The 23645-nt window shown below is 47.8% G+C and overlaps 1 protein-coding gene across 2 annotated transcripts in view; it reads right to left on the bottom strand.

Moving 5' to 3' along the window:
* LOC119373741 (protein phosphatase 1 regulatory subunit 21) overlaps positions 1-23645 on the bottom strand; it is a 175310-nt gene that overhangs the window by 42504 nt on the left and 109161 nt on the right. For both annotated transcript variants that reach the window (XM_037643806.2, XM_049410767.1), the window contains exons 16-20: positions 14318-14356; positions 14197-14259; positions 13036-13072; positions 12865-12974; positions 4858-4956 (exon numbers count right to left, since the gene is read on the bottom strand). In XM_037643806.2, coding sequence (XP_037499734.1) covers positions 4858-4956; positions 12865-12974; positions 13036-13072; positions 14197-14259; positions 14318-14356 — 348 coding nt within the window. The remainder of the gene's footprint in view (positions 1-4857; positions 4957-12864; positions 12975-13035; positions 13073-14196; positions 14260-14317; positions 14357-23645) is intronic.

Genomic DNA, 23645 nt, shown 5'->3' with positions numbered 1-23645 from the left:
TTTCTTCGAAGATGCACGCGCTTTTTCTATGTCAGAGTGTACATTTGTCATCTTTTGGCTCCTGATTTTTTCATTTCTACATTTTTTCTTATTTATTTTTTTGTCGCTCTACCTGCACGGAGGACGATGCTATAAAAGCGCATCGAAGCCTCGTAAATTTTCCCTTGATAAAGATCGGTCTCCGATCGAAACGTTGACAAATAAACTGTCTTTTGAGAAGCGTGTATCCTTTTCCTATTTGTCTTGCGGCAACCGATGACAGCCTCTTCACAATCTACGTATAGATATATATACCTCCCCTCTTCTAGCAAAAGTGGGCCCCCTGCTGTAATTCCCACTGGGGTGACACAGTTATGTAATAAATAAATAATAAATTAACTAAAAACTTGAACGTTCAAGAGCTTAAGGGGTAATGGCAGTGCAAGTTGTCGAAGCGAGAAACAATCCGACGTAAAGCTTTTAGTCAATGCCAATTTAGCCGCGTGCACCTCCTTGGCGTGAACGGCAACGCACGCAATGGCCCCCACAGTTAAACGCCATGTGTGCAACACGCTTTTATTTCGATAAAACAATACGTCAAATGAAGCCTTGGCGTCTTCCTCAAACACGATTACAAGCACGGCGACTAGAGGCGCAAATGCGGTATTTACGGCAACACCAGAGTCGAAATTCACAAAGGCGATCTCAGACCACTTCGCCACACTTCGCTTTGAGTCACAGTTGCCATAGTTACGGCAGGCAGTGAAGGAAACTGGCGGCGAGAGTTTCGCAAAAAATTACAAACGACCTTATTAAACGTGATTAATGTCCCTGTTTTGTTCTGTGAAACCGTAAAATAACGATTCCTTTATTTTAAGTTTTATGTTAAATCTGGCATTCTTTGTTTTAATGCCATATTAGGTACTGCTCAGAAACATCGCCTTTGAGATGTACATTACTTTTTCGTATAGACTCCGAGATGAACGTGGCGAGGGTGCGATTTAAACAACACATATACTGTTATGCTGACGCTGAACTCCGTGCCTTCACAATTTATTTTATCTAGCTTTACTTTCTTTATTTCAGTATCAGTGCAGTATTGCAAAATAAGGTTTATGAGTTAAAATTATTGTCATTGTTTAGGAACTACTTCGTTTGCCCCGCCACGGTGGTCTAGTGGTTATGGGAGACCAGCGCTGGATAGGTGGCGCGCCGAAGAAGGGCGCCTGGCGGGGAGTCGCGACATAACTCAGCAGCTCGCATGGCCTCCGCGCCATTGGCTAATCTCGGAGGCCATGCCGCTCGCGCTCAGACGACCGGCCGCACTGTACCGCAGTGAGCGCACGCGCGTGCGCCGTTCCCGTGCTTCATTTTGGCGCGAACAGCTCGATCAGCCATTGCGCCAGTAATACTGGTCTATGGTTTAGAAAAAAATAACTTTGTCTGAAGACTACTTTCTCAGGAAAGCATTGGAAAACGGAGAGAATCCCTGCAAAGCGAACTACGTCTGTGCATACGGCGTCAAAGAGACAGTGCTGTGCCTTGGCGGCGACTCCGTCGTCACCATTTTCTGGTTGCGTCCTGGGATTTGTGTCAAGCTAGTGCAGGCTCACAAGCCTCCATAGATAAGTACGTGCTGCGTCGATACCAGCTGCCCACTTCTGCAGTAAAAAAAAAATAATAATAAGAGGCAAGGGGTAGCCGCGTCAACGTTTTTCTGCCGTGGTATGTATGCCCAGCCTGCGGTATGTATGCACGCGGACGTTGATCAAGCAAACCACCGTGCTAGCATAGCATGTATGGTGTCACGCTGTTATGCTCGAGGGCGCGGGACCGATTCCCGGCCATGGTGGCCGCATTTAGATGGGGTTGAAATACAAAGAACACCCGCGTACTGAGATTTATGTGCACATTAAAGAACCCCAAGCTGTCAAAATTAATCCCGATTCCCACACTTCGGCGTGCCTCACAATCATACCTTGTTTGGCACGTAAAACGCTAGCAATTGTCGATGTTGATCAAACACGTTTATTCTAAGCAGGCACAGGCAAGCGAAAAAACTAACACAGTACGTTAGGCGAATTAAACGGCGAGTAAGAATCCAAGACATTTGACCCTTTTCTAGCGAGGCATAACTGCGATGGCACTTCGCCGCGGCAGCCAATGCACAAAGAAGCTTTACCGCATCGGCTGACTCCAGTAAGCTAAGCTTTGAGTAGTCCGCTGCTTTGTTTGTGACAACAACTCTGTCTGTAGCACAAGTGAAGTTCAACGGAGGCATCCATCGCGTGCGTATTTCTCACAACTGTGCAGCGGCTTCGGCGAACGTGCCCCCGAACACATCTCGTAGACAGACAGCTTTCCTTCTGCGTAACTGTTTGCAAATGATGCAGACCGCCTGCCTATCGTATCATTCACTGCACGCGGTGGCATCAGAAATGAACTTGGTGGTGGTCAGATGAAGAAATTGTTACATATGCCGCATGCTGCATAATATGTACGTTTTATTTACGACAAAAAAAACCGATTAAATTCCGCTCGCTGGCCCCGGTTTCCACTGGTGGCCCTCACTATCGAATAAATCTAGCAGGCACGCGCAATTCGGTTTAGAAACCAGCCCTACGCCACTAGACAGTAGAGCAAGAGCAGAACATACTGTGCTCGCCTGACTGCCGGGATGAACGCCGCATCCGTTCATATTCATATGTTTTAGAAAGAAAAGCATAGAAGGATACGTACTCCCTCATTTCTACGTATTGTGGCTGTTGAATGCGCAACAGTACCGCCAGCATCCTCTTGTTTTGTTTCGGCGATACGCGCCCGCATCGCCTCATCCAGTCGCCACTCTCGTCCGCAGGAGCGGCTGGAGTATGCGCGCTTTGACCGCCAGGGCGGCCGCGGAAACTCCAGCGCTGGTTCCCTATGGCGCTCGACTGCTGACCCGAAGGTCGCGGGATCGAATCCCGGCCGCGGCGGCTGCATTTTCGATGGAGGCGAAAATGTTTGAGGTCCGTGTACTTAGATTTAGGTGCACGTTAAAGAACCCCAGGTGGTCGAAATTTCCGGAGCCCTCCACTACGGCGTCTCTCATAATCATAGTGTGGTTTTGGGACGTTAAACCCCAGATATTATTATTAGGAACTACTTCGTTTGTAGCGCGGAGGCATGCAAACTATGAGCAATGCGGCCTCGTGGGCGGAGCTTATACCTATTTATTCTTAGGTTGTCACCGACTATAGGTTCTGTCATCTAATAAAGATTAAGCTATGAGCGCTTGTGGTGTGTGTTTCCCTTCTTCGTCCTGCGTCATTTACTTGTGCTCAAAGTTTCATATCAGAATGCGACACCAACTCGCCCACCTAGCTATAGTGTTGATACACCGGGCCACAAACGTGATCACAGGGAGATGCCAACACATCCAGCAATAATTGCATGAAAATATTGCCAAAAGTGACTGCTTGCATGGCATGGAAGCCCACGTCCAACAGTTGCAGATTAAAAAGTTATGGCACTGCAAGTGCTCAAAAGCTTTGTGCTGGAGATCACAGCTTGCAGCGCAAACATGGTAGCGCAACTGTATTTTGAACATTTGAGAGCAGCTATTACATGATTAACTTGTTTTTCTCAATTGCTTAGTCCAAAAATGGGGAGTGCAGCCCATGTGTGGCCTTGACTTGAGATTTTACAGTACACTCAAACCTCGATATAACAAACACGGATATAACGAATTATCGGTTATAACAAATGAGGAATAGTGTTGTCAGAAATACACAGTGTTATGAATAAACGTTTATAACGAATTTTCGGATATAACGAAGTTATTTTCGTGGTATATGTGACTTTGTTATAATGAGGTTTGAGTGTATTAGCAGAGTCCTAGAAATTTTCAAAGTTTGTTTGTACAGTGAAGCTGTATACAATTTGGCCAGTCATTGATGTGTGTACTACCTGGTGCCCTCTTAAAGTGCGACCCAGAGGCTGGGATTCAAACCACCCCCTTTTCAGTTTTACATGTGTGCATATACACGCGCACATACAAATGCATGCACAAACATACATAAGCCATGGTTGAACTCACCCCCCCCCCGGAAAAAATTCTGGCTAAGCCACTGCCTGACACCCTTTATGAAATGGCGGAACTAATGCATTTCAGATAAAGGTTTTGTTACCAGTGCTGGCATCTGGACTGGGGCCAACGCACCCTGAAGGCAAGTGTCTGAAGCACTAGACTACACACCCATAAGTGCAAAGCGTGAATACATCTGGACCGCACAAATGTATTGTACTTTCTGCCACCATAGATAGGGCTCTCGAAGAGCACAGAGGGCAACTGTAAATAATTAATGAAATAAGAAAACGCTTTAGGGCCTTCTGACACAAAGCGGCTTATATTGCCTCAGAAAAAACGTTTTCTCAGCAATGAATTCGTGTTTACAAGTGAAGCAGGCTCCCAAGGTATGGATGTAACCTTGGTCTTTGTAAGGTGGCTTCCCCACATGGTGCGTTGCAGTGAACCCTACCCATAACCTTAATAGTGGTTTCGTCGATGTGTCGCAGTAGACTCTGCGCAGTGGCTTGAACGCTGATGGGTACATACACAACCTGGCTTTTCATACCCAACTGGCCTCCCTTGTGTCACCCTTCTGCCATGTGCTAAACAGCTTCACTGGTCATTCACCTTTGCAGAGCGGAATGGCTACTCGGTTTTTTTTTATTTGGTTCTTGCGTAACCTGCTTTAATTCAACAAACTTTTTCTATCGAATGCATACCTGGGGTGGGTCGCCACCTCCTTCCAGTGTCCTGGAGAGTGTAACGTCAAATCGCAACAGCCACGATGAATGCTATCGTGGATCAGTAATGGATGACCAGTGGCTTACCTTCAGTTGCTGTAGTGCCAGCTGCTTGTCCTGGAGCTGCTTCTCAAGCTCCAGCTGGTGCTGTTCTGCCAAGTGGAGCCTCTTCTGAAGAGCCTTGCACTGCAAGGGGAACAAAAAGTGTCACAACAAAAGGCAGTCCCCAAGGGCCACCAGAAAAACCTCTAGCGACTATGGTTCAAAGGTGTGTCCTTCCTTCCACCAACCTTTAGCAAATAAAATTTGCTGGCAGCCTGGTGACATTTTCTTTGTGTCTGTGCTTTTTCTGCATCAACAGCTGAATCTGTTTTCATCTGGTTCAAACCACTTTCCCTCCTATCGTTAGGGTGCCTCCCTTTATTTCTTTGCTCCTATCCGGGCAAATAATATCTTTTAACCAAATAACTTTCATCAGAGACTAGCAGGAGACTAGCAGGATGAAAAATTGGCATGTGTGTTGTTCAACTGAGGTGAATAAACAACTACAGTTAAAGTCCGCCATGGTGGTGTAGCAGTTACGGTGCTCGGCTGCTGACTCGAAGGTTGCGGGTTCAATCCCGGCCGCGGTGGTCGCATTTTGATGGAGGCAAAATGCTAGGGGCCCATGTACTGTTCGATGTCAGTGCACGTTAAAGAACACCAGAATGCCAAAATTTCCACAGCCCTCCACTATGGTGTCCCTCATAATCATTGTGGATTTGGGGTGTAAAACCCCAGATATTATTATTTCCAGGCCGTGTGCAGCACTGTACTGTTTGGCACATGTGTTCTCCAGAGCGTCGACTACCGATTGGCAGTGTTTTCTGACCATGCTGAAAAAGTATTGCAAAACCCCTTTAGAGCCCAGCTCCGATCCTCTAAAAATATTTTGAACCACTAGAATGCAGTCGTCCAGTGGACCGTTAACAAAAACCAGGTAATCGTCCACATGGCAAAAAGCGTGAACAGAAATCTTACCCAGCTTGACATCGATAGCCCGATCAACTTTAGACAGAAATATTTCGCTAAGAACACACGCAGCCTTGGAGCCAATGCAGACTCCTGACTTTTGAATGACCACACACTCCGTGATTTTGTTCAGGCAACGATAGTCGACACAAAAACGTAGGGTTCCATCCTTCTTCATCACTAACACCACTAGTGACGCCCAAGGACTATTGGACAGCTGGATGGTGTCGTCGCATAGCATTTTGTCGACTTGTTTCTAAACAGCCTCCCGTTCTCGCGTCGACATTTGGTAGGGACTCTGACGGAGTGGTCGAGCATTTTCTTCCGTTATGATACGGTGCTTAGCAAGGGGCGTTTGCCGGACCCGCGATGACAACGAGAAACAGTCCTTGTATTCCTTCAGAAGGCATCGGAGCTGTTGCTGTTGGTGAGCGGGAAGGCTTGGGTTTACGTCAAAGGATGGCTCAGGCATTGGGATCGTCGTTGTAGCTTCGTAAGAATCTGAAAAGGCAAACGCATCGCTGACGGCCAAGATTTCTTCGATGTACACAATTGTCATGCCCCTGCTCAGGTGTCTGTATTCTTGGCTGAAGTTCATTAGCATCATGCTTCCTTTTCCTTCATGCAACCAAGCAATGGCTCTTGTGATGCAAATGTCATGGTCTAACAGCAAACGCTGATCGCTCTCGATGACACCTTCGATGTATTCAGCCTTTACGGTTATGATGCTGGATCTAGGCAGAATGGGGACTTGACCCTCAAGCACAACCAGGGCATGTTGACATGGGTTCGTATCCGGTGGTGTCGCTTTGTCTGACGACAGGGTTATCAACTTGCTTCTTAAGTCAATGACGGCGCCGTGATGGTTTAAGAAGTCAATGCCAACTATAGCATCCATGGAGCAATGTTGCAAGATTACGAAGCTCGCAGAATAAGCATGATTACTGATGGTGACTCTTGCTGTGCAGACTACAGACAGCGTTATTAGATGGCTTCCAGTGGTCCGGATTTCGGGGACTTCCCAAGCAGTCCTAACTTTCTTCAACTTCACGCCGAACAGCCCACTGATGACGGAATAGTTGGCTCGAGTATCGACGAGAGCGGTGACGTTGTGGCTGTCGATGAGAACATCGAGGCCGCTAGTTCGTCGCCTTGCGTTGCGGTTAGGTCACGGTGTCGGATCACGGCTATGTCGGTTTGTCCCACTGCTTCGACGTTGCATCATCAGGTCCTCTTCGGGCCGCGAAGTTTCGACATCAGTGCTCCGTTTTTCATCATCACAGTGGCGTTGGCGGCGGTGGAGAACCTTTGGTATTTTGTTGTACAGCAACTGCACCTCCATCGGTTGCTGCCCTTAGATTTCCGGATACAGGCTAGGTGACCGGCCCCGGGTTGGGCCAGTGTATGGTTGCCGTTGGGGAGAGACGTAGCGGCCTGGCGACGGCGATCGGGAAAGCCCTCGGGGTGTCCACTGAGCTCCGGCGAGGTAGTCGGCAATGTCGTGTGGTCGTTCACCCCGCTGTGGACACGGCGCATTTATGGCGAAGCCATGTAGCCCGATCTGTCGGTACTGGCAGTGGTGGTAGGTGTGGCCAGCTTCCCCGCAGTGGTAGCAGAGCAGGCAGCTGTCAGGGGCACACGAAATGTCGGTTCTCCTTGGCGTGTAGCGCTGGCCAACAGAAGGACAGTAGGACAACGGTGGTGGTGGTGGCGGCGGCGGCAGTGTCTGGAGACGGAACTGCAGCGATGCAGTTTCTTGACATTGTCGCGGAGGGGGAATGGGGCGGCGGACTGCAGCAGCGTAGCTGATAGATTGAGGCTGCGGCTGTGCTGGCTCAGGAACATCGAGTGACTGCTGGATTTCCTCGCGTACTACTTGTACAATCGATGTCGCCTCAGGCTGTGGAAAAGAGAGCTTCCGGAGCTCCTCTCGCACGATGGCTCGGATAGTTTCGCGCAGGTCGTCGGTTCCAAGGGCTTGAACAACGGCGCTGTCTGGAATCAGGCGACGGTATTACTGTCGAGTGCACATTTCTAGAGTTCTCAATAGACCCTTTTCATAATCCGCAAGTGCGCTTCTCTGCGCTGCATATTTGAACAACTAATGGCGGCATCTCTCTTGCTTAGAGTGGAGACGAGGTCCTAGTTGCACGTGCTGAGGCTTGTCTATTATGCGTATTTATGTCAAGAGAGCCGAGTCTACATTTTCCACGTCATAGCGTAAGCAAAATGCGCTTGAACACGCTGTTTGCAGTAAGTGACTAGCCGCCATTACTTGGGCAAACTGCATGGCAGGAAAGCTAGCTTTACAATTATGAAAAGGGTCTATTGTCGTTGCTTCAGAGAGAAATTCTTGGATGCTGCTGGGTGGGTTCTGCATCAGTACAGCGAAGAGCTCCTGCTTGACTCCTTGCATAAGGAAGCGAACTTTCTTCTCTTCGGGCATGTCAGGATCTGCGTGGCGGAACAGTCTATTCATTTCTTCTGTGACGAGTGCCATGTTTTTGTTTGGCAGCTGCACACGGGTTTCGAGCAGAGCCTCGGCCCTCTCCTTGCGGACGATGCTGGTGAATGCTGCCAGGAACCTGGTACGAAAAACGTCCCACGTTGTCAGGGTTCGCTCTTGGTCCTCGAACCATGTCCTAGCTGCATCTTCCAAGGTGAAGTCGACAAGCTGTAGCTTGTCTACACTGCTCCAGGCGTTGAAAACGCCCACCCGGTCGTGCGCTTCAAGCCAGCTTTCTGGGTCTTCGAAGGATGGTCCTCGGAAGGTTGGCTGCTCCCTGGGTTGATGTAGCACAACTGTCGTGGCCGGCGGTGGCACAGTGGCTGTCATCATTGCCGCAGTCATGGTCATGGCCTTGGTCTTCCAGGTCTTATCGGGTAGGGCCCCGTGCTCTGGTGGTAGGCCTCACTACCTGCAGCTAGCTCGCTGGTCGGGGTTGGTGTCGATGTTTCGTTCGCAACTTGGACTGGGCTCACGGCTTGATGGGGGCGTCCGAAACACGAACAAACGGCACCTCCACCAGATGTCACGCGGTCGTGACGCTGACGAAGGAAGCAGTCTGTGTGCTCAAGACGAAACTTTTTATTTGGGCGAACCTGTGCCCAGGAAGCGAAAAGTCAAAGTACAAGCAATAGACGCTGTAGACTGATAGCAGTGAACAGTGTGTCGGCCGTGGATAATATAAACCGCGGCAAAGTGTGTAGGCATTTATACATGCAGCATCGAACATTTGAGCCCTATCGCTGGTGGCCACGTTAGTTCGAGAATGGACTCAGCTGTTCGCATTTGCGCGCCCAAGCCTAACAGATGATTCTATTAAAATCTCGAATATTCTCAGACATTCTGGCGTGGTTTGCCCAAGACAGCAGCTACACCTGCAATGGGCGGGTAACATAGAAAGAAAGGAGCGTGTGGCAATATCGTGGTTTTGGGACGTAAAACCCAGGTAATAACTACAGTTGAAGGAATCATCACTGTCCCCGCTGTCCTGAAACCCATCACTGTCACGACTCCACATGAACTGTGGGATAGGGGGTCACAGCTTTAACTGCCAAGGCTGATGCTGAAGTGCGAGCAAGAGTGACTGCCACTTGGCTGGCAAGTGGTGCAAGCCATAGAAAGGTCTGAGCATTCAATTTAATAAGAACCCCTAAAAGATCAACACGGAATATCTTGGCAATTCACTGCTTGCAGACGACGTCATACTTTTCAGCAATAACAGCGACAAATTGCAAAAACTGAACTGGAGAAATGTCAAAGTAGGGCTGGAGGTGAAATACGGAAGACTCAAATAACGCATGTGGTCCTGCAAGATAGTGAGAGTTCATGATAGCCCAAAAAAAAAAGAAAAAACAGACTCATGAATCAGTAGAGCATATCTAGGTGAATTATATACTAACAGGGTATGCAAGTTAAAGGACTCTTTTACTGCAATAAATCCAAATGAGATTGCAAGTCACCTTAATAAATAATTTCAAAATGTTTTCACGAAACGTCATGATCACATGCTTAAAGGGCCCCTAAACCTCCCCCAATATTTTTAACATTTCAAGTAAATGCGCCCACCGAGTTCAGAATGCTGTCACAATCAACAATGCCAAACGCAGCAGCGTTTTGAGCTGCGGGTGCCCCAAAAATTCCGAGAAACAATCCCTTCCCCTCTCTGGGCCTTTCGTGAGGTCAATATATTTGCAGCTGTTCATGTCATCCGCAGAAAGAACCTGTTTGTTTGCCCACAGGTAAGTGTGCTCGCCGCTCTTCCTCCTCACACGGTGACGAGGAGCACTCGGCCAGGAGCAGAGACGAGCGAAGGAAAGAGCGAAACGAGCGAGGGTCTCTTGTGGATCACCAAACGCGTCCCCTATTACAGCACTGTTTCGAAAAATTCTCACGGCTATGTGTTCGTTGTAGACTCGTGCACAACTGCAACACCACAACTAAATTTCGACCTCTGGGTGCTGCTTTGGGGGCTTTTTAAGGGCCGCTTTTGTTTGCTTATTATATCAGATGCATTTTTGACAGCTGTACTTTACGTAACTTCAATTAATGTTATATTTTTACATTTTTCTTAAAGAAGCACTGACATCAAATTTCAAAGTCGAGATGTGCCTTTCATTCGATTGCTCGGTATGCATAGGTCTCCTTGGCCAAATTTGAATGGCGTCCGACGCGTGGAAGTAATTTTATTTCGAGGGCAAACAGCGTACGAAAGCTCAACGGAAGATTGATCATGCTGCGACATCGACACTAGTGCTACGTAACAGGTGTGATCCATTCCGACCATACCATCCTGAGTGACGATACGCTAGTAACAATGACGTCGACGATCTGAGTGTATTTATTGTGCCGCCGACGCCAGGCGACGCTCTCACCGGCTCTCACTCCCAGCCAGTGGCTCTCCTTGCTGTCCCGATCCGTGCCTGCGATTCATCGTGTCGTGTCGACTGGTTTGCCGTGTGATCCTCAGCGCGAGTGCAATCAATCGGAGCGACTACGTGCCAGCATGTCGGGGAACCGCTGCGTAGTACAGACCTGCTCGTCGAAGCGCGGAAAAAGCGGAAAGTGCGTGGCGTTTCTTACACGTACGGTACACGCCAACACGACCACAAGCTATCGAAGTGGAGCAGCCTATAGATAAATATCATCGCTAACAAGTAACACGCATGTAGCGTTATTAGTGAATGTTAGTTCGTACGTGGACTTCCTTGCGCTAGCGTAATACCGGGTTACTGCAGCCGTAACCGTGAGAGGCCGGATAGGTCGGGCCATCTGGCGGTGCAAAGAAGAACCTGGCACACACAGAATTGTTATTGTAGAAACCTATCGTATTCTACTTCTCCGCTGGTGTGCATTCGCTATGCCGATATTCCATAGAACCCTTTGCGTATACCGGAATGCTGTGCACGCTAAAATTCTCTGATATAGCTAATTGAGACACACCAGCGAGTATGGCCCAAGCGTGTGTCCCCGGGCACCTCCTCGTTGCTGCTTGGAACAGCGTCCATTTTTGAATCGCTGTTTTGCAAAGGGTCGAAGCGAAAATGATTTGCGACGTCGCGTATCGCGGTGATTCTAAGTTCCAGAATGCCGTATTCAACACTATAGTCGATACTTTTGACGGCGACGACGGCGATGCTGGCAACAAGGCATGACTGAACGTGCGCGCCTAGCAGACGAAATGTTAACTGAGCAGCTGATGCTCACGTCACTCCTTTCTGTGGACAAGTGGTAAACTGGGGCGCGGTCTGGAGTTGACCGCGAGGGAGCGCTGCCAGCGCTAAGAAATGGCGGGCTTGCCGCCCGTTTTGAATCGTGCTAGATACCGGTGATATAAATCAATAAAACAGATAGTTATTCGTCCCTCAGTTGCATTTTCGGTCGCGAATCGCTACTAGGGGATAGATAACTACTCGTGGATGCAAAAATCTTGACATGCGTAAATTTGATGTCAGTGCTCCTTTAATATTACCCCGTTTTGGCAACCAACATAGCAGTAAAAAAAAATCTGCTTTGCAAGAGCACAAGCTTGGGGAGTTTGTTTTGATGCAAGATCATGGATACATACCTGCCAAGTTTGGAGAAACTGAATCCGGGAGATCTACTCAACGGGGGAGGGAGGGTTAAGAAGTATGCCGACCGCGGGGGGGGGGGGGGGGGTACTGCGATAGCAATTATATGGACACTGTCAGCGGGATTTTGCGGTCGCCGCTGATCTGTACAGAGTCCAAACCGATAACATCACATACGCATCATCTGTTTCACGTGCGAGTAAATGTGTGCTAGCGCTAGGGACGAACGCGGTTGAAGCAGAGATGAAACGACCCGGCCGTCACCGTCGCGCGAAGGGCACATGCGATAACATCGCTCCGCATGCGAGGCCTGTCGTCGCTTGCTTACCAGTTATTTCGTCGGGCAAGGGACCAGTTGAGACGGGGACGGTCGCGAGCGCTGGCGAACACGCTATCTCGACAGACATCGGTAACGGCTACCCTTTTAAGTGCTGGGCTCTCCACTTAAAGCAGTAGTGACACAAAATTTTGAAGGCGAAATAACTTGTGGGATAGATTTGTGTGTACACGAACGCATCATCTACGAAATATTAACGGCTGATATAACCTATAACACATTTAGGATCAATTTTTAAATTGCGTGTAGCGCATCTGTACGCAAAACGTCCCACCACGCGTCACCGTGACGCACGGGGCGCGCAAAGCACTGGACGCGCGGGGCAAAACTGGATTTCCGGGAGATTTTCTTATGACCCGTACAACCGGGAGAAATGTTCAAAATCCGGGAGTCTCCCGGGTAATCCGGGAGAGTTGGCAGGTATGCGGATAGCAGAGCGCGCAAATTCAGGGAAGGCGGACCGAGTTTCTACTATCACATTCACGTGCCGTGCTATATGTACACTGTTTGGAAGCTTTACATAGAGCATAAATATTCTGAAATAACTTCCGAGCATTTCCCGGGTTCGGAGAAAGTCAAAGCACAAGTCGAAAGTTCCTCAGACATGGAGGAACTTGTGTCATGGAGGACATTGTGTCTCTTCCTGGGTAGCAAAAAAAGAAGTGACTAGCCTCGGAGTAGTAGTAGACAGCCTTGCTATCAGCCAGTTGGTTCTGCCGGATCATCTCCTTGATGCGTGCCTTGAAGTGATCCATTATCAGCTGGCCGTCGTGACCATCACCTGCAACACATGCACATGCTGTCTAAGCAGAGCCGCTCTCGCAAGGCCAGATGAGACCGACCTTCACCCTGGCTTTGCCCAGACACCGGCAACATGGTCTGAAAAAAAGAAATGCATGTCACTTGCATTGCCAGACGCTCAGTTCACAACTGTCCGATGACATTGCATATTTACATCTTGCCATCAAATGCTCACACAAATGCAGGAACTCAGGCAGAAGAATTGTTGCGAATCTCCCACGTCTGATTACTTGCAGATGAGTTTGCAAATTTTGAGCAAAGATCCTGGCTACCTGATATGCCTAGCAACTTCGCCTGCCACTTATGGCCTGCTTTACCAGAATTATCCAATCCAGATTCTAGAAAACACAAGAGTTTGGTAAATGAAATACTGCATTTTTACAAGCACCACCACTGATGCACATGTTTTTCCATATCTTATAACAGCATGGCATTTTATTTTAACCAAATTAATGCTTGCAAGCATGCATTCTGGAATCTCCATGGGGCACTAGCACTTGGATGTGATCCAAGTTAAACTTACGCTACATGTCATTGATTTATAAGTCAACCACCAGGCAAAGTACTTATGAACAAAGAAAGGAGGGCTGCACAGCTCCACACTTCCTTCAGGCTTGGCGCCACTAATGCGAAGCTGCCTTACTTCTTTTATCTCAAACAGTGCATAGGGCAAGTGCTGCTATAATTATTGAAACCCAATGTTAACAATCCAAAACAACGTCACCAGGTCCATCTGAAGGTCAGTGAAGCGATGTTTATGGGCAGGGCACAGAAGAGAGGGGGCACATGTAGGACACAGTCCTTGACCCTTCCAGATAAGGAGCTCAGTTTTCTTGCACTGCTATGCATGCACACTCTAGTCATGTGTCTCGGAGTGAAATGCATATTTCTTGCGTAGAATAAGCTAGCTGGAAGGTCGCACACGTCCTGTTGATTGTGTTCCTGTGTTCTTGTTTCGTTTTGAGCCGAAAAAGGTTTCTCCTTCCTACAAGAATTAATTGGACGTTGAGTCTGAAAGAAATAGGAAACATGATAATGGGCGTCCAAAGCAAGAGGAGTTCTCCATAGCAAGCCGGGCGAGTTGATTGGCTATAATCTAGGAAAAAAGCAGGACTCGCACGGTTATTTCAAGGAGAGGTTCACAGAAAATGATTGTCTTTAGAGCCAACAACAAAAGTTCACCACTGTTAAAATGGTCTTACTTTTGCCTGCCTCTCGTACTTGGCTTGCAGTAGCTGCCATTCCAGCATCCAGTGCTCCTTCTCCTAAATTCGGGAGCAAGATGTCAGTGAGGCAACGATTAGGTTGAAAACAAAAACTCACCTCCTCAAGCTTCCAAACTTTGCTCTTCAGGCTTTCAAGCTGCAACAGTAATTAGAACTCTGTGAAAAGGCAACCTAGCACTTCAGAATGCCCTGGATGCCCTTACCAGAGTGCCCCTTTTCAGTTGCCATAGTGTACAAAAGAAGCGGTGCAAGCTTCTGCCATGGCGCCCACAACTTTCCTGCCGTTTCGCCACTCACTTGTGGAATACTCATGAGTAGCCATGTCAGCAGTAATCCCATACACAAACCACGTTTAATTTCTGCAAGATGTTTTACCACTATGTCATGCTACCACCTAAGTACATTAGAGTGAGCACAACTAGTTTGAGTCATCTACGTGAGTGAGGATGATCAATGAGATGGGTGCACTACATTAGGCATGATGTTATTCAAAAAACACACCTCATTAATGTTGCAAGGATGCAAGAACAGTTGTTGCTACTACACGTCAGAGTGAATCTCCAGCAGTGAATCATACAGCACAGGTTTGGACTGACTCAAGAATCTGGATGAGAGCCAACATCTAGCCAGGTCTACACTCATCAGAATCCACCTGGTGAGGGAAGGTGTTTTATGCCCCAGATGCATTGCATTCGCTGTTTATTTTTATTTTATTTTTTCACCGTGGACACACCCTGAAAGGCTTGATCTGAGAAGAATGCCAAGGTAGTACACGAACAACAATACTTTCGTAAGGAGAGTAATATGCTTCCATTGTTGCGATTTCAGACTTTGCTTCATTTAAATGCCCGCTCAAGAATTTATCGCACCAATTACATTTGGACAGCGCTGTGTCGCTTTACCGATGATATCATACACGATGCTGCTGCTCAATTGGCAATCTTGCTGCTGCATTTCTAGGATTCCGAAACATGCCCGAATTCAACTTGAACAAGGAAGGCAGGACTGTGAGAGAGAGGGGAGTGAGGAGTGCGCGTGTGCTGGGTGCGGGTCTCGGAGGCTGCGTGTGGTTGATGGCGGAGGAACAGGATGGCGCGAGTGCCGGGTGTGCGAGCAGGAAGAGGAAACCATCCCCCACCTTGTGCTACGCTGTACGTCTTTGTGCCCCCGCCAGCAAGAGGGCACTACTCTGCCCGAGGCACTGGGGTTTGCGCGCACGAGTGACACGGTGCTGCACGCAGGCGATGAAACGACAGGCATATCCCTACATGCAAAGCGTGACAGAGATGTGACTGCTGCAACCGCGATAGAGGAAGACGGCGAATCTTATTGCCTGTGGGGCCTCTTTGAAGAAGTGCTTTTCGTACCCAGCTGACGAAGGCATACAGACCATGAATAAGGTGCTCGATGACTTCTCTCATTTGTATTTGTTTACTGCAATTCCTGGATGTACCACCCTCGCTCAGCACTGCACTGACAATGGAGATAGTGCGCCTGTGAGATGCAAGCTGCGGCCAGTAAATGCAAAAAAGCAAGAGATCATTGAAGGATGTGTGAATGACCTCTTGGAAAAGGGCCTAGCACCAGCCCTTGGACTAGCGCCCCAGTGCTTGTGGCCAAGAAGTCTGGAGGCTACCGGCTTGCTGTGGACTACCGGCCGTTGAACGCACGTACCCGAGTACCTGCCTACCCAATGCCTCAAACGGACTGGCTGCTAGCGCGATTGGGCCGTGCAGTGTGGTTCTCAAGCTTCGACCTTTCCCAGGGGTTTTTTCAGGTTCCCGTGTCTGAGGCTGACATTGCCAAAATAGCCTTTATCTGCCATCAGGGCACATTTGAGTTTACAAGAATGCCCTTCGGAGTGGCAGGTGGCCCGGCAACTTTTCAGACCTTGGTGGACCGGCTGTTGCAAGGAATAAACATAGGTCGGCAAACTCACTCATGAGTCGACTCATTCAGACTCACTCAGACTCAGATTCGGCCGTGAGTCTGAGTCTGAGTGAGTCCGGCTGAGTAATATTTTGGCGAGCTTGAGTCGGAGTGAGTCCGCTTGAAGACAATATTAGTGAGTCTGAGTCCGAGTGAGTCCAGTTGAGGAAAATATTGGTGAGTCTGAGTCCGAGTGAGCCTTAAGCTCAAACTATATTTCTTGAGTGAGTCCGAGTGAGCTCCACCTTTTGCTGCCGACTTATGGTCCTATCTACTCATCTTCAGCATTGCTATCAACCTCATATCGGCTTACGTTTATACTCAAGTCTATTCACATATATCTCAGCCCACTAGCATTCATGCGCCACCTCAATATTTATTGATCAGGGGCGCGAGTTAGGGGAAGGGGTGGCATGACCTCCCTCCAGCCAACTCTTTCATTGGAAGTTCTTGATAAAACTATCTTGTGAGTCGTGTACTTAATAAAAATGTCCTTGCTGGATTGATATATCATAATGATTATATATGATATATCATGATAACTCGTATTTGATGATACAAGGTCAAAAGGCGTATCGTAGATCACCGATTATATGAGTATTCGCGTTAAAGAGGATTGACACCATGATTGAAGAAGGTAATTTTACGCCAACAGACTCATGAGTCGACTCACCTAGGTTCACTCAGACTCAGGTGAAGCCGTCAGTCTGAGTGAATCCGCTTGAGTAATATGTCTGTGAGTTCAAGTCTGAGTGAGTCCGGTTGAGCATAAGTTTAGTGAGTCTGAGTCTGAGTGAGTCCGGCTGAGGAAAATTTTGGTGAGTCTGAGTCCAAGTGAGCCCTCACAGCAAAATACATTTCTTGAGTGAGTCCGAGTGAGCTCCAATTTCTTTGCCGACCTTTGGGAATAAGTCACAACTTCGCCATGGCGTTTCTGGACGATGTCCTTGTCTACTCCGAAAGTCTCGAGAGCCATGTCGAGCATGTAAGGGAGGTGTTGCAGCGCATTGAGAATGCTGGCCTTACGATTAACCCTGATAAAATGCAGGTGTGCCGTCAGTCCCTTAAGTTTTTGGGCCACGTCATCTGCCCTGGGCAGTGCAGACCAGATGAAGAAAAAGTGCGGGCGGTACTGGATTATCCAAGACCCACCATGATTAAACAGTTGCAGGCTTTCCTGGGACTTGCTGGTTATTATCGCAGCTTCATACCACACTTCTCACTGACGGCACATCCACTCACTGTCCTTCTGAAGAAAAACGAGCCATGGCGGAGGGAAGAGAGCCAAGAGCGAGCTTTCACCGCGCTCAGGCATTCCTTAGTTCAGGATGCAGTTATGAGCCTTCCAGATCTAAATCGACCCTTTGTGGTGGACACGGATGCAAGTGGCATTGGCACTGCAGCTGTGCTGCTGCAGGCTGGCCCTGATGGACTGCAGCGAGTTTCGTTCATTAGCAGGGTTCTCACAGAGGCCGAACGCCACTATAGGCCTAGTGCGCTGCAGCTTTGAACCGAACAGGCAGCGCCACCGGACGGCCGCGGTGTAAAACTTGGGATTGTCGTTTGTTGCTCCCGTGCCCGCAGTCACTGTAGAAACGCATGGCTCCTCGCCGAAAGGACGTAAAAACGTCGCAGTAGTCCGGTACTTTTTCGTACTTCTGCGTGCATGGCTGGCACAACAGCTGTAGGAACACCGTTCGAAAGCAACTAGCTTTAAAATTCTGCGGGTTACCTCAGAAGTTGGACGAAAATGAAAGACAACTCTACCGCAGCTGTGTGGGACTGCGTAAGCAACGCCTCGAATTCCGTCCATAAGTGTCCCCACTCTCGTGCGTTTTTTTTTTCGCCTTTTATTATTTATTTTAAGTGTATACACAAGCTTACAAGGTCACAAAGAAACAGGAAGATAGCAGGCTGACAACGGCCACCTAGAGGGGCAATGTGCCTGTCTGCGTCTTCTGCTCTCACGCGTGATTTCTTGCCAGCCAGAGCAGCGAGCAGGGGTAGCGGTGCGGAATCAGACACAAATTTGCTGCGTCCTCTTCGTTGGGAACGAAAACAGTTCGGTATGGCTCAGCACACGTAGAGCACTGAAAAATCAAAAGCTCACCTCCACTCGCACGTCGTAGTCCATGGTTTTCAAATGCACTCTGCATTTCCCAATAATGTCGGAAGAATCCATCGCGCACGTCACTTCTTTTTTCAGACCACACACTGACCACTCACGTGCAACTTCGTACCAAGCGACCAAGAACTCCTTTTGAAACGCACGTTATTGCAATTTCAATCCTACGGAAACCGCAGAACAACACACGATCGTCGCTTCTTGTCCTCACGTTCACGCGCGGGCTGGCGCGGATGCGCTTTCCTAGCAGACGACAACCAGTGACGAACTGATGGGCGCTTGCACTGTCTTGCAGTCTCGTGTGCACGCGTTGTGAGCGTGTTGGTGTGTGTGTGTGGGGGGGGGGGGGGGGTAATCTGTTCCCCGCGTGGTGTCCAAGGGACGGAAAAGAACTTGTTTCCAGCGCAAGCAGCTGGGTTTGTCGGCTTTTTCTTTTCTTTTTTTTTTTTGTTGGTAGGGCTCGCAGTTCGGTTTTCAGTGAAAAGAATGACTGAGAGGGGTCTCTCTTTCTCGACTGGCTTGAGGCGAAGAGGGGACGAAGTTTTGTGGAATGCTTTTTTTAACAAGAGTCGCTGCCTGCTGGTTTTTCGGCTAGCTTTAAACGGCTGTAGTTTGAGAGGTTTTTTCCGACAGAAAGAAAAACATAAATACACATAAGTTAGCACAGCGTATTTGCACACGCAGACAGAAAAAAAAACTACGGTGGCCGTTCTTCGAGAACAGCGGCCGCCGCAACCATAGCCGCCGCCTTGAAACATGCAGACGGGCCTGTAGGCGACAATCCTAACAGTGCGCCGCTAGCCCGATAGAGGGCGAGAGCAGTAGCGCCACCATACCAGCTCACGAGGCCTATACTGTCCAGCAGTGGGAGTGCCTTGCAGTGGTGTGTCACGTGTTATCTCGGGGGTGCTTGCAATAATGGATCGGGAGAGAGTGAGACAGGCAAGGAGGTTAAAATAAAATTTGCTGGAGTGGAGGAGGCGCCCCTCAGGTGAAGCCGTGCGCCGCCATATTGCCATAGGCAGAAGGCGTGCCTTCCGCAACGCAGGCTGCAGCGGCCGCATAGATGTTCCAGAGATGTTCTCTGGCGTTGTGGCGTCCAGACGTTGTTGGGCACATCGTGCGTTGCGTACGGCTATATAAATCGAGCGAAAAGGTACCCTGGGGTGAAGTTTCAGTTGTAAGCAGAACATTTCGAGCTTGATGAAAACTTCTCTATATGCCGGAACGCATGCTGACAGCTCGCAATCTGTCTCTATTTTCACATCTCACTGTCATTCTTTTTTCCTAACCAGTTTCTTAAGGAGCCAAATGTTCGAAGCACGTCAGGGCAGGCTGTTTGAGAGGCACTTCTCGCCAAATTCTTTCGAGCGGACTAGGCTGCGACCCGGTAGTTGTCCGGCTTGACGCATTTGTAAAACACTTGCAAAACCTTGCAAAACCTAGTAATACACATTCTTGTGGTTGTTGATACTACTGGTGCGGAGCGCAAATAGGAAAAGGACGCACCGTTTGCTATTCGTTGAAATTATATAAATAGCTATAGCGACTCCCTAGATTTCGTTATCGGTTGCCCTGTTGTGTTATAAAAGGGTAGGTCGCAACTACGAGGTTAAGTAACGTTATTTGGGCTATACACAAGGACCTGTTTTTTTCTTACATTCGTGCCTTTTCTTTTGTTATTTGTATTTGTTTTATGCAGTGCAGCGAGTAAAACCAGTCGGTCTAAACTGTGCAATGTTCGTTCCAGCTGCACAGTGACCTAACCGAGGCCCCGGGGTACTCCGGCCGTTATATGTGTTCAAATTGAAAAAGAAGTTTGTTGAAGGTGTGACAGTTGCATCACCTACACGGCAGCATTACAAAGAAACGCTTCATATGTTTCCTAAGGGGAGATAAACAGTTCAAGACGAAAATTCTGCAGCAGAAAAATTGCAGGCTGACCAAAAAGAGCGAGGTTCGATCCTCAAGCGATAATAACCGCGAGATCAAGGATCAAAAGCTCATGTCTGAGTAGGGCAGGGGGGTGTTCACTGCGGTCTTACCCTATACATATAGCAACCCCTCCACAGGGCATGAAAAGACCATGGAAGGCACGTATCCATCCGAGCTGCGAAGTTTAATCGAGCACTGTCAGCAGAGCGCACTATACGAGAACGGTATACAGAATTCCATCAAAGGAAATGGTGCCTTCACAGATGAGTCACTGTCTCGAAAAAACTAGCCCAACGCAGCACAAAAACTCTACTGTACTTTGATTGTTGATGACAAATGAGGAAACATGTTGGGATTGTGGGCGTCTAAGTAGTTAGATATGTGGACTTTGGGACTGGAATGCATGATGACAGACTGCATGTATATCTGCTCGCTGGCTTAAGCTTACGACAAAGGATGCCACTTGGGCGTTTTTAACTGATTCATTGGCAGGATAAGAGAGAGCCGATCCAACGAAGTAGTATCGGAAAGCTATATATCTATTGAAATAGTGTCGACTGCAAGCTGAATGCCCATATTTGAAGCACGTCCATGCAAAGCCAAAACTAGTGGTTTTGGAGGTTATGAGCTTGTCCTGAGAAAAGAAATGGCTTTCAAGCCTTGATGAACATATCCTTCTCGATGAGCATATATCCTTGAGTGTGAAGCTTTGGACACCCACACTTATATTCCGCTCAAAGAAAGTGGCCGAACTCCATATATGCATAAGACTCCGTCACATGACGAACGAAATAAACAGGGAAATGAGTGCAGAGAAGTGAGGTCTGCTCTTACGAGGATGATTATTTTAAAGAAAACTGTGATACAGGCCCTTCTTCGGTGTGCATGCTTGCAAATAAACGCCACAAGGAACAGAATAAAACTGACTACATTCTTATCGGCCATCTGGCTTCTTATTCTTGACAACTTCTCCCTTAATGCTCGCCATAACCGTTAAAAACTACGACGGAGATACGCGATCAGCGCGGCGGGCGCGCTTTGGCCCCCGTTTCTTGCCTATGGCAAGATGGCCGCCGCGCGCGCGGCGCGGCTTCACTGCGGCCCATTGGCAAGTATAGGCGGCCTCCGCTCCAGCAAGTTTTATTTAAACCTCCTTGGAGACAGGCACAGGAGACCGTGGTAGGACAGCAAAAACAAGGTTTATAACGAGCAACAAGACACCATAAAAAAGCGTTAGACACTGAACACTTCAAACCAAAACCTATTTACATTTTTCAAAATCTCAGTTGATATTCAGAATTGAAACTAGCTAAACAAAGCGTTTTAGCTAGGCTTAGCTATGTCGCCTCAACTCAGTCTGGCCACTATGGGCCTTGCGGTACGAGAAAGTTCTTACAGTACGTCGCGACGACTCGATTAGAGTGTACTAGAACTTTTGAGTGGCGCGACCGAAACGCTCTCCCCTTGCTTTCCCATCCCCAACTTGCGGCGAAAGTAGCGGCGGCGCTGCCATCGCCCAATCTTCCCACTTGGCTTGCTCGGCGGCATGGCCGGCATCTCTCTTTTGGTCGCGAAATGTAAAAAAAACAGCGTTTAAACATTGTTACGCGCCAGGTTGCACAAATGGACATCCGCGTGTGCAACAAAGTCTCAAGTTATCCCTTTTTAAGGCCCCGAATGACGAAGAACAACGACTCCTTTGGGAGCGGAACCTCCATCGGCTTGACAAACCGCTTGACGCCGATTGTGCTGTGTGCGAATTACATTTCGAACCGCATTTCATTGTGAGAGACTACGTGCATATTATCAATTTTGCTGAAGCTACTTACATGCAGAGATTGCCTATGCATACCTTATTACAAGCCGCTTAAGCGAAGATAAAATTGAAAACCTCTTCGGTATTGTCAGGCTGTCATCTGAATGCAATGCTCATCCCACTCCGCAACAATTTCTCACGACCATTAATTGTCTAAGCTGTTATAATCTTGCCAAGAGTGTTGCTGGATCACACGTTTCAGAGGGGGTTGTAAGCTCACTTTTCACTGTCGCAGACAAGCCTGCTAACTTGTATAAGCAGCAGCAACTGATTGACTTGTTGCTTGATGAAGGATACTTGGAAGGTGCTGAAGGTTCGCTTCATAGAAGCTCTTTGACTGCACCAGACCACCCATACGTCAATCAGCATAGCGACTCCAGGCGTACGTACTATGTGGCAGGCTATGTTGCTAGAACATGTGTGCTCCAAAGTGCAGTGCATGCATGAATGAGCTTCTGCTGCCTTCATGAGATGGCCAGTCCCTAAATGGTGCTGTTTTCACAAAGTGATTTCGGTGTTCTTCTGTACCCTTCACAGAAAGCTTTTGTTTTTATTAGTGAACTTGAAGAAATTTTCACTGGTTGTTTTAGTACGAGTGACTTACACAAAGACAGCATCTTGGATGTCTTGGCAGTAATCAACAGGAGAAGCATTTTGGGGGTGTTGGCTGCAACGAACATTGCAAGCCATTGACTGCTCAGCTGATCCGTTTTTATGTGGTCACACGTATGCATGTTTATGTGAAGGGTTTAACACGTCGCGGGATGAGAAACAAAGCGCACAGCAGTACCTGAAATTGAGTAGGTTATAATTGCTACAGTGGCGTAAAAAGGATGTCATTTTTCGTGCATATTTTATTGCACTCCTAATTTTTTTAAGGTACACCAAGAAGAAAAACAATTTTTCCGAGAAGAGGCTTGTAAGTGAGAGAACGTGACAATTCTGACGCGATATCTCAAAATAAAACTTTGATTTTGAATCTTCTTGTATTAATAAGCCTGTGATGGTAAATTTAGCAGCATTATGGGTGTCGGAGCACAATTAATCGATCTAAGCCGATTCATGGTTCCACTTTAGTGTCCCTTCAAACGACTATGCAACCATAACATATTTTTTTTATTTAAATGTATTTTGGAAAAACAACCTAAACACTGTCTTTGTGTTTTCTTTGTTTTATGTTATTTTTGTATCCTGGCTCTATAATTTTGTTTTTTACAATTTGCTAATTCGCAAATGTATTGTTTCATAAATATGCAAACCTTGTATTTTTGTGTTTCAATGATTATTATCATTACAGTTACGACTCTGCTTTGCAGTGGTGCTGCGTTTTTTAAACTCTCAAAATCTTCCATGACTATGTTTCACTGAAAGCCTCCTTCTGCAGTATTACGTATTTGAATTTTTGTGGGTCCTACAACAATGAATCTAATCCCATATTTCAAAATCAAAGGGAGGTTTGGAAAAACTTTGCTGTTCTTCAAACAATGTCAATAAAGCCTGCTTTTTTGTCGTGTGTGCACGCAGCCACAAGCAACGCGCCCTTTGATTCCAGCTTTAGTGTTTTACATGGAACGGGCCAAGAGTTCTTCGTTTTGTGGGCAGCATACTCATTTGTTTTTC

Source organism: Rhipicephalus sanguineus, chromosome 11 (genome assembly GCF_013339695.2).
Source record: "Rhipicephalus sanguineus isolate Rsan-2018 chromosome 11, BIME_Rsan_1.4, whole genome shotgun sequence".
NCBI classification, from domain to species: domain Eukaryota; kingdom Metazoa; phylum Arthropoda; class Arachnida; order Ixodida; family Ixodidae; genus Rhipicephalus; species Rhipicephalus sanguineus.
The sequence above is the reverse complement of the archived record's forward strand: the minus strand, read 5'-3'. Positions and strand labels throughout refer to the sequence as shown.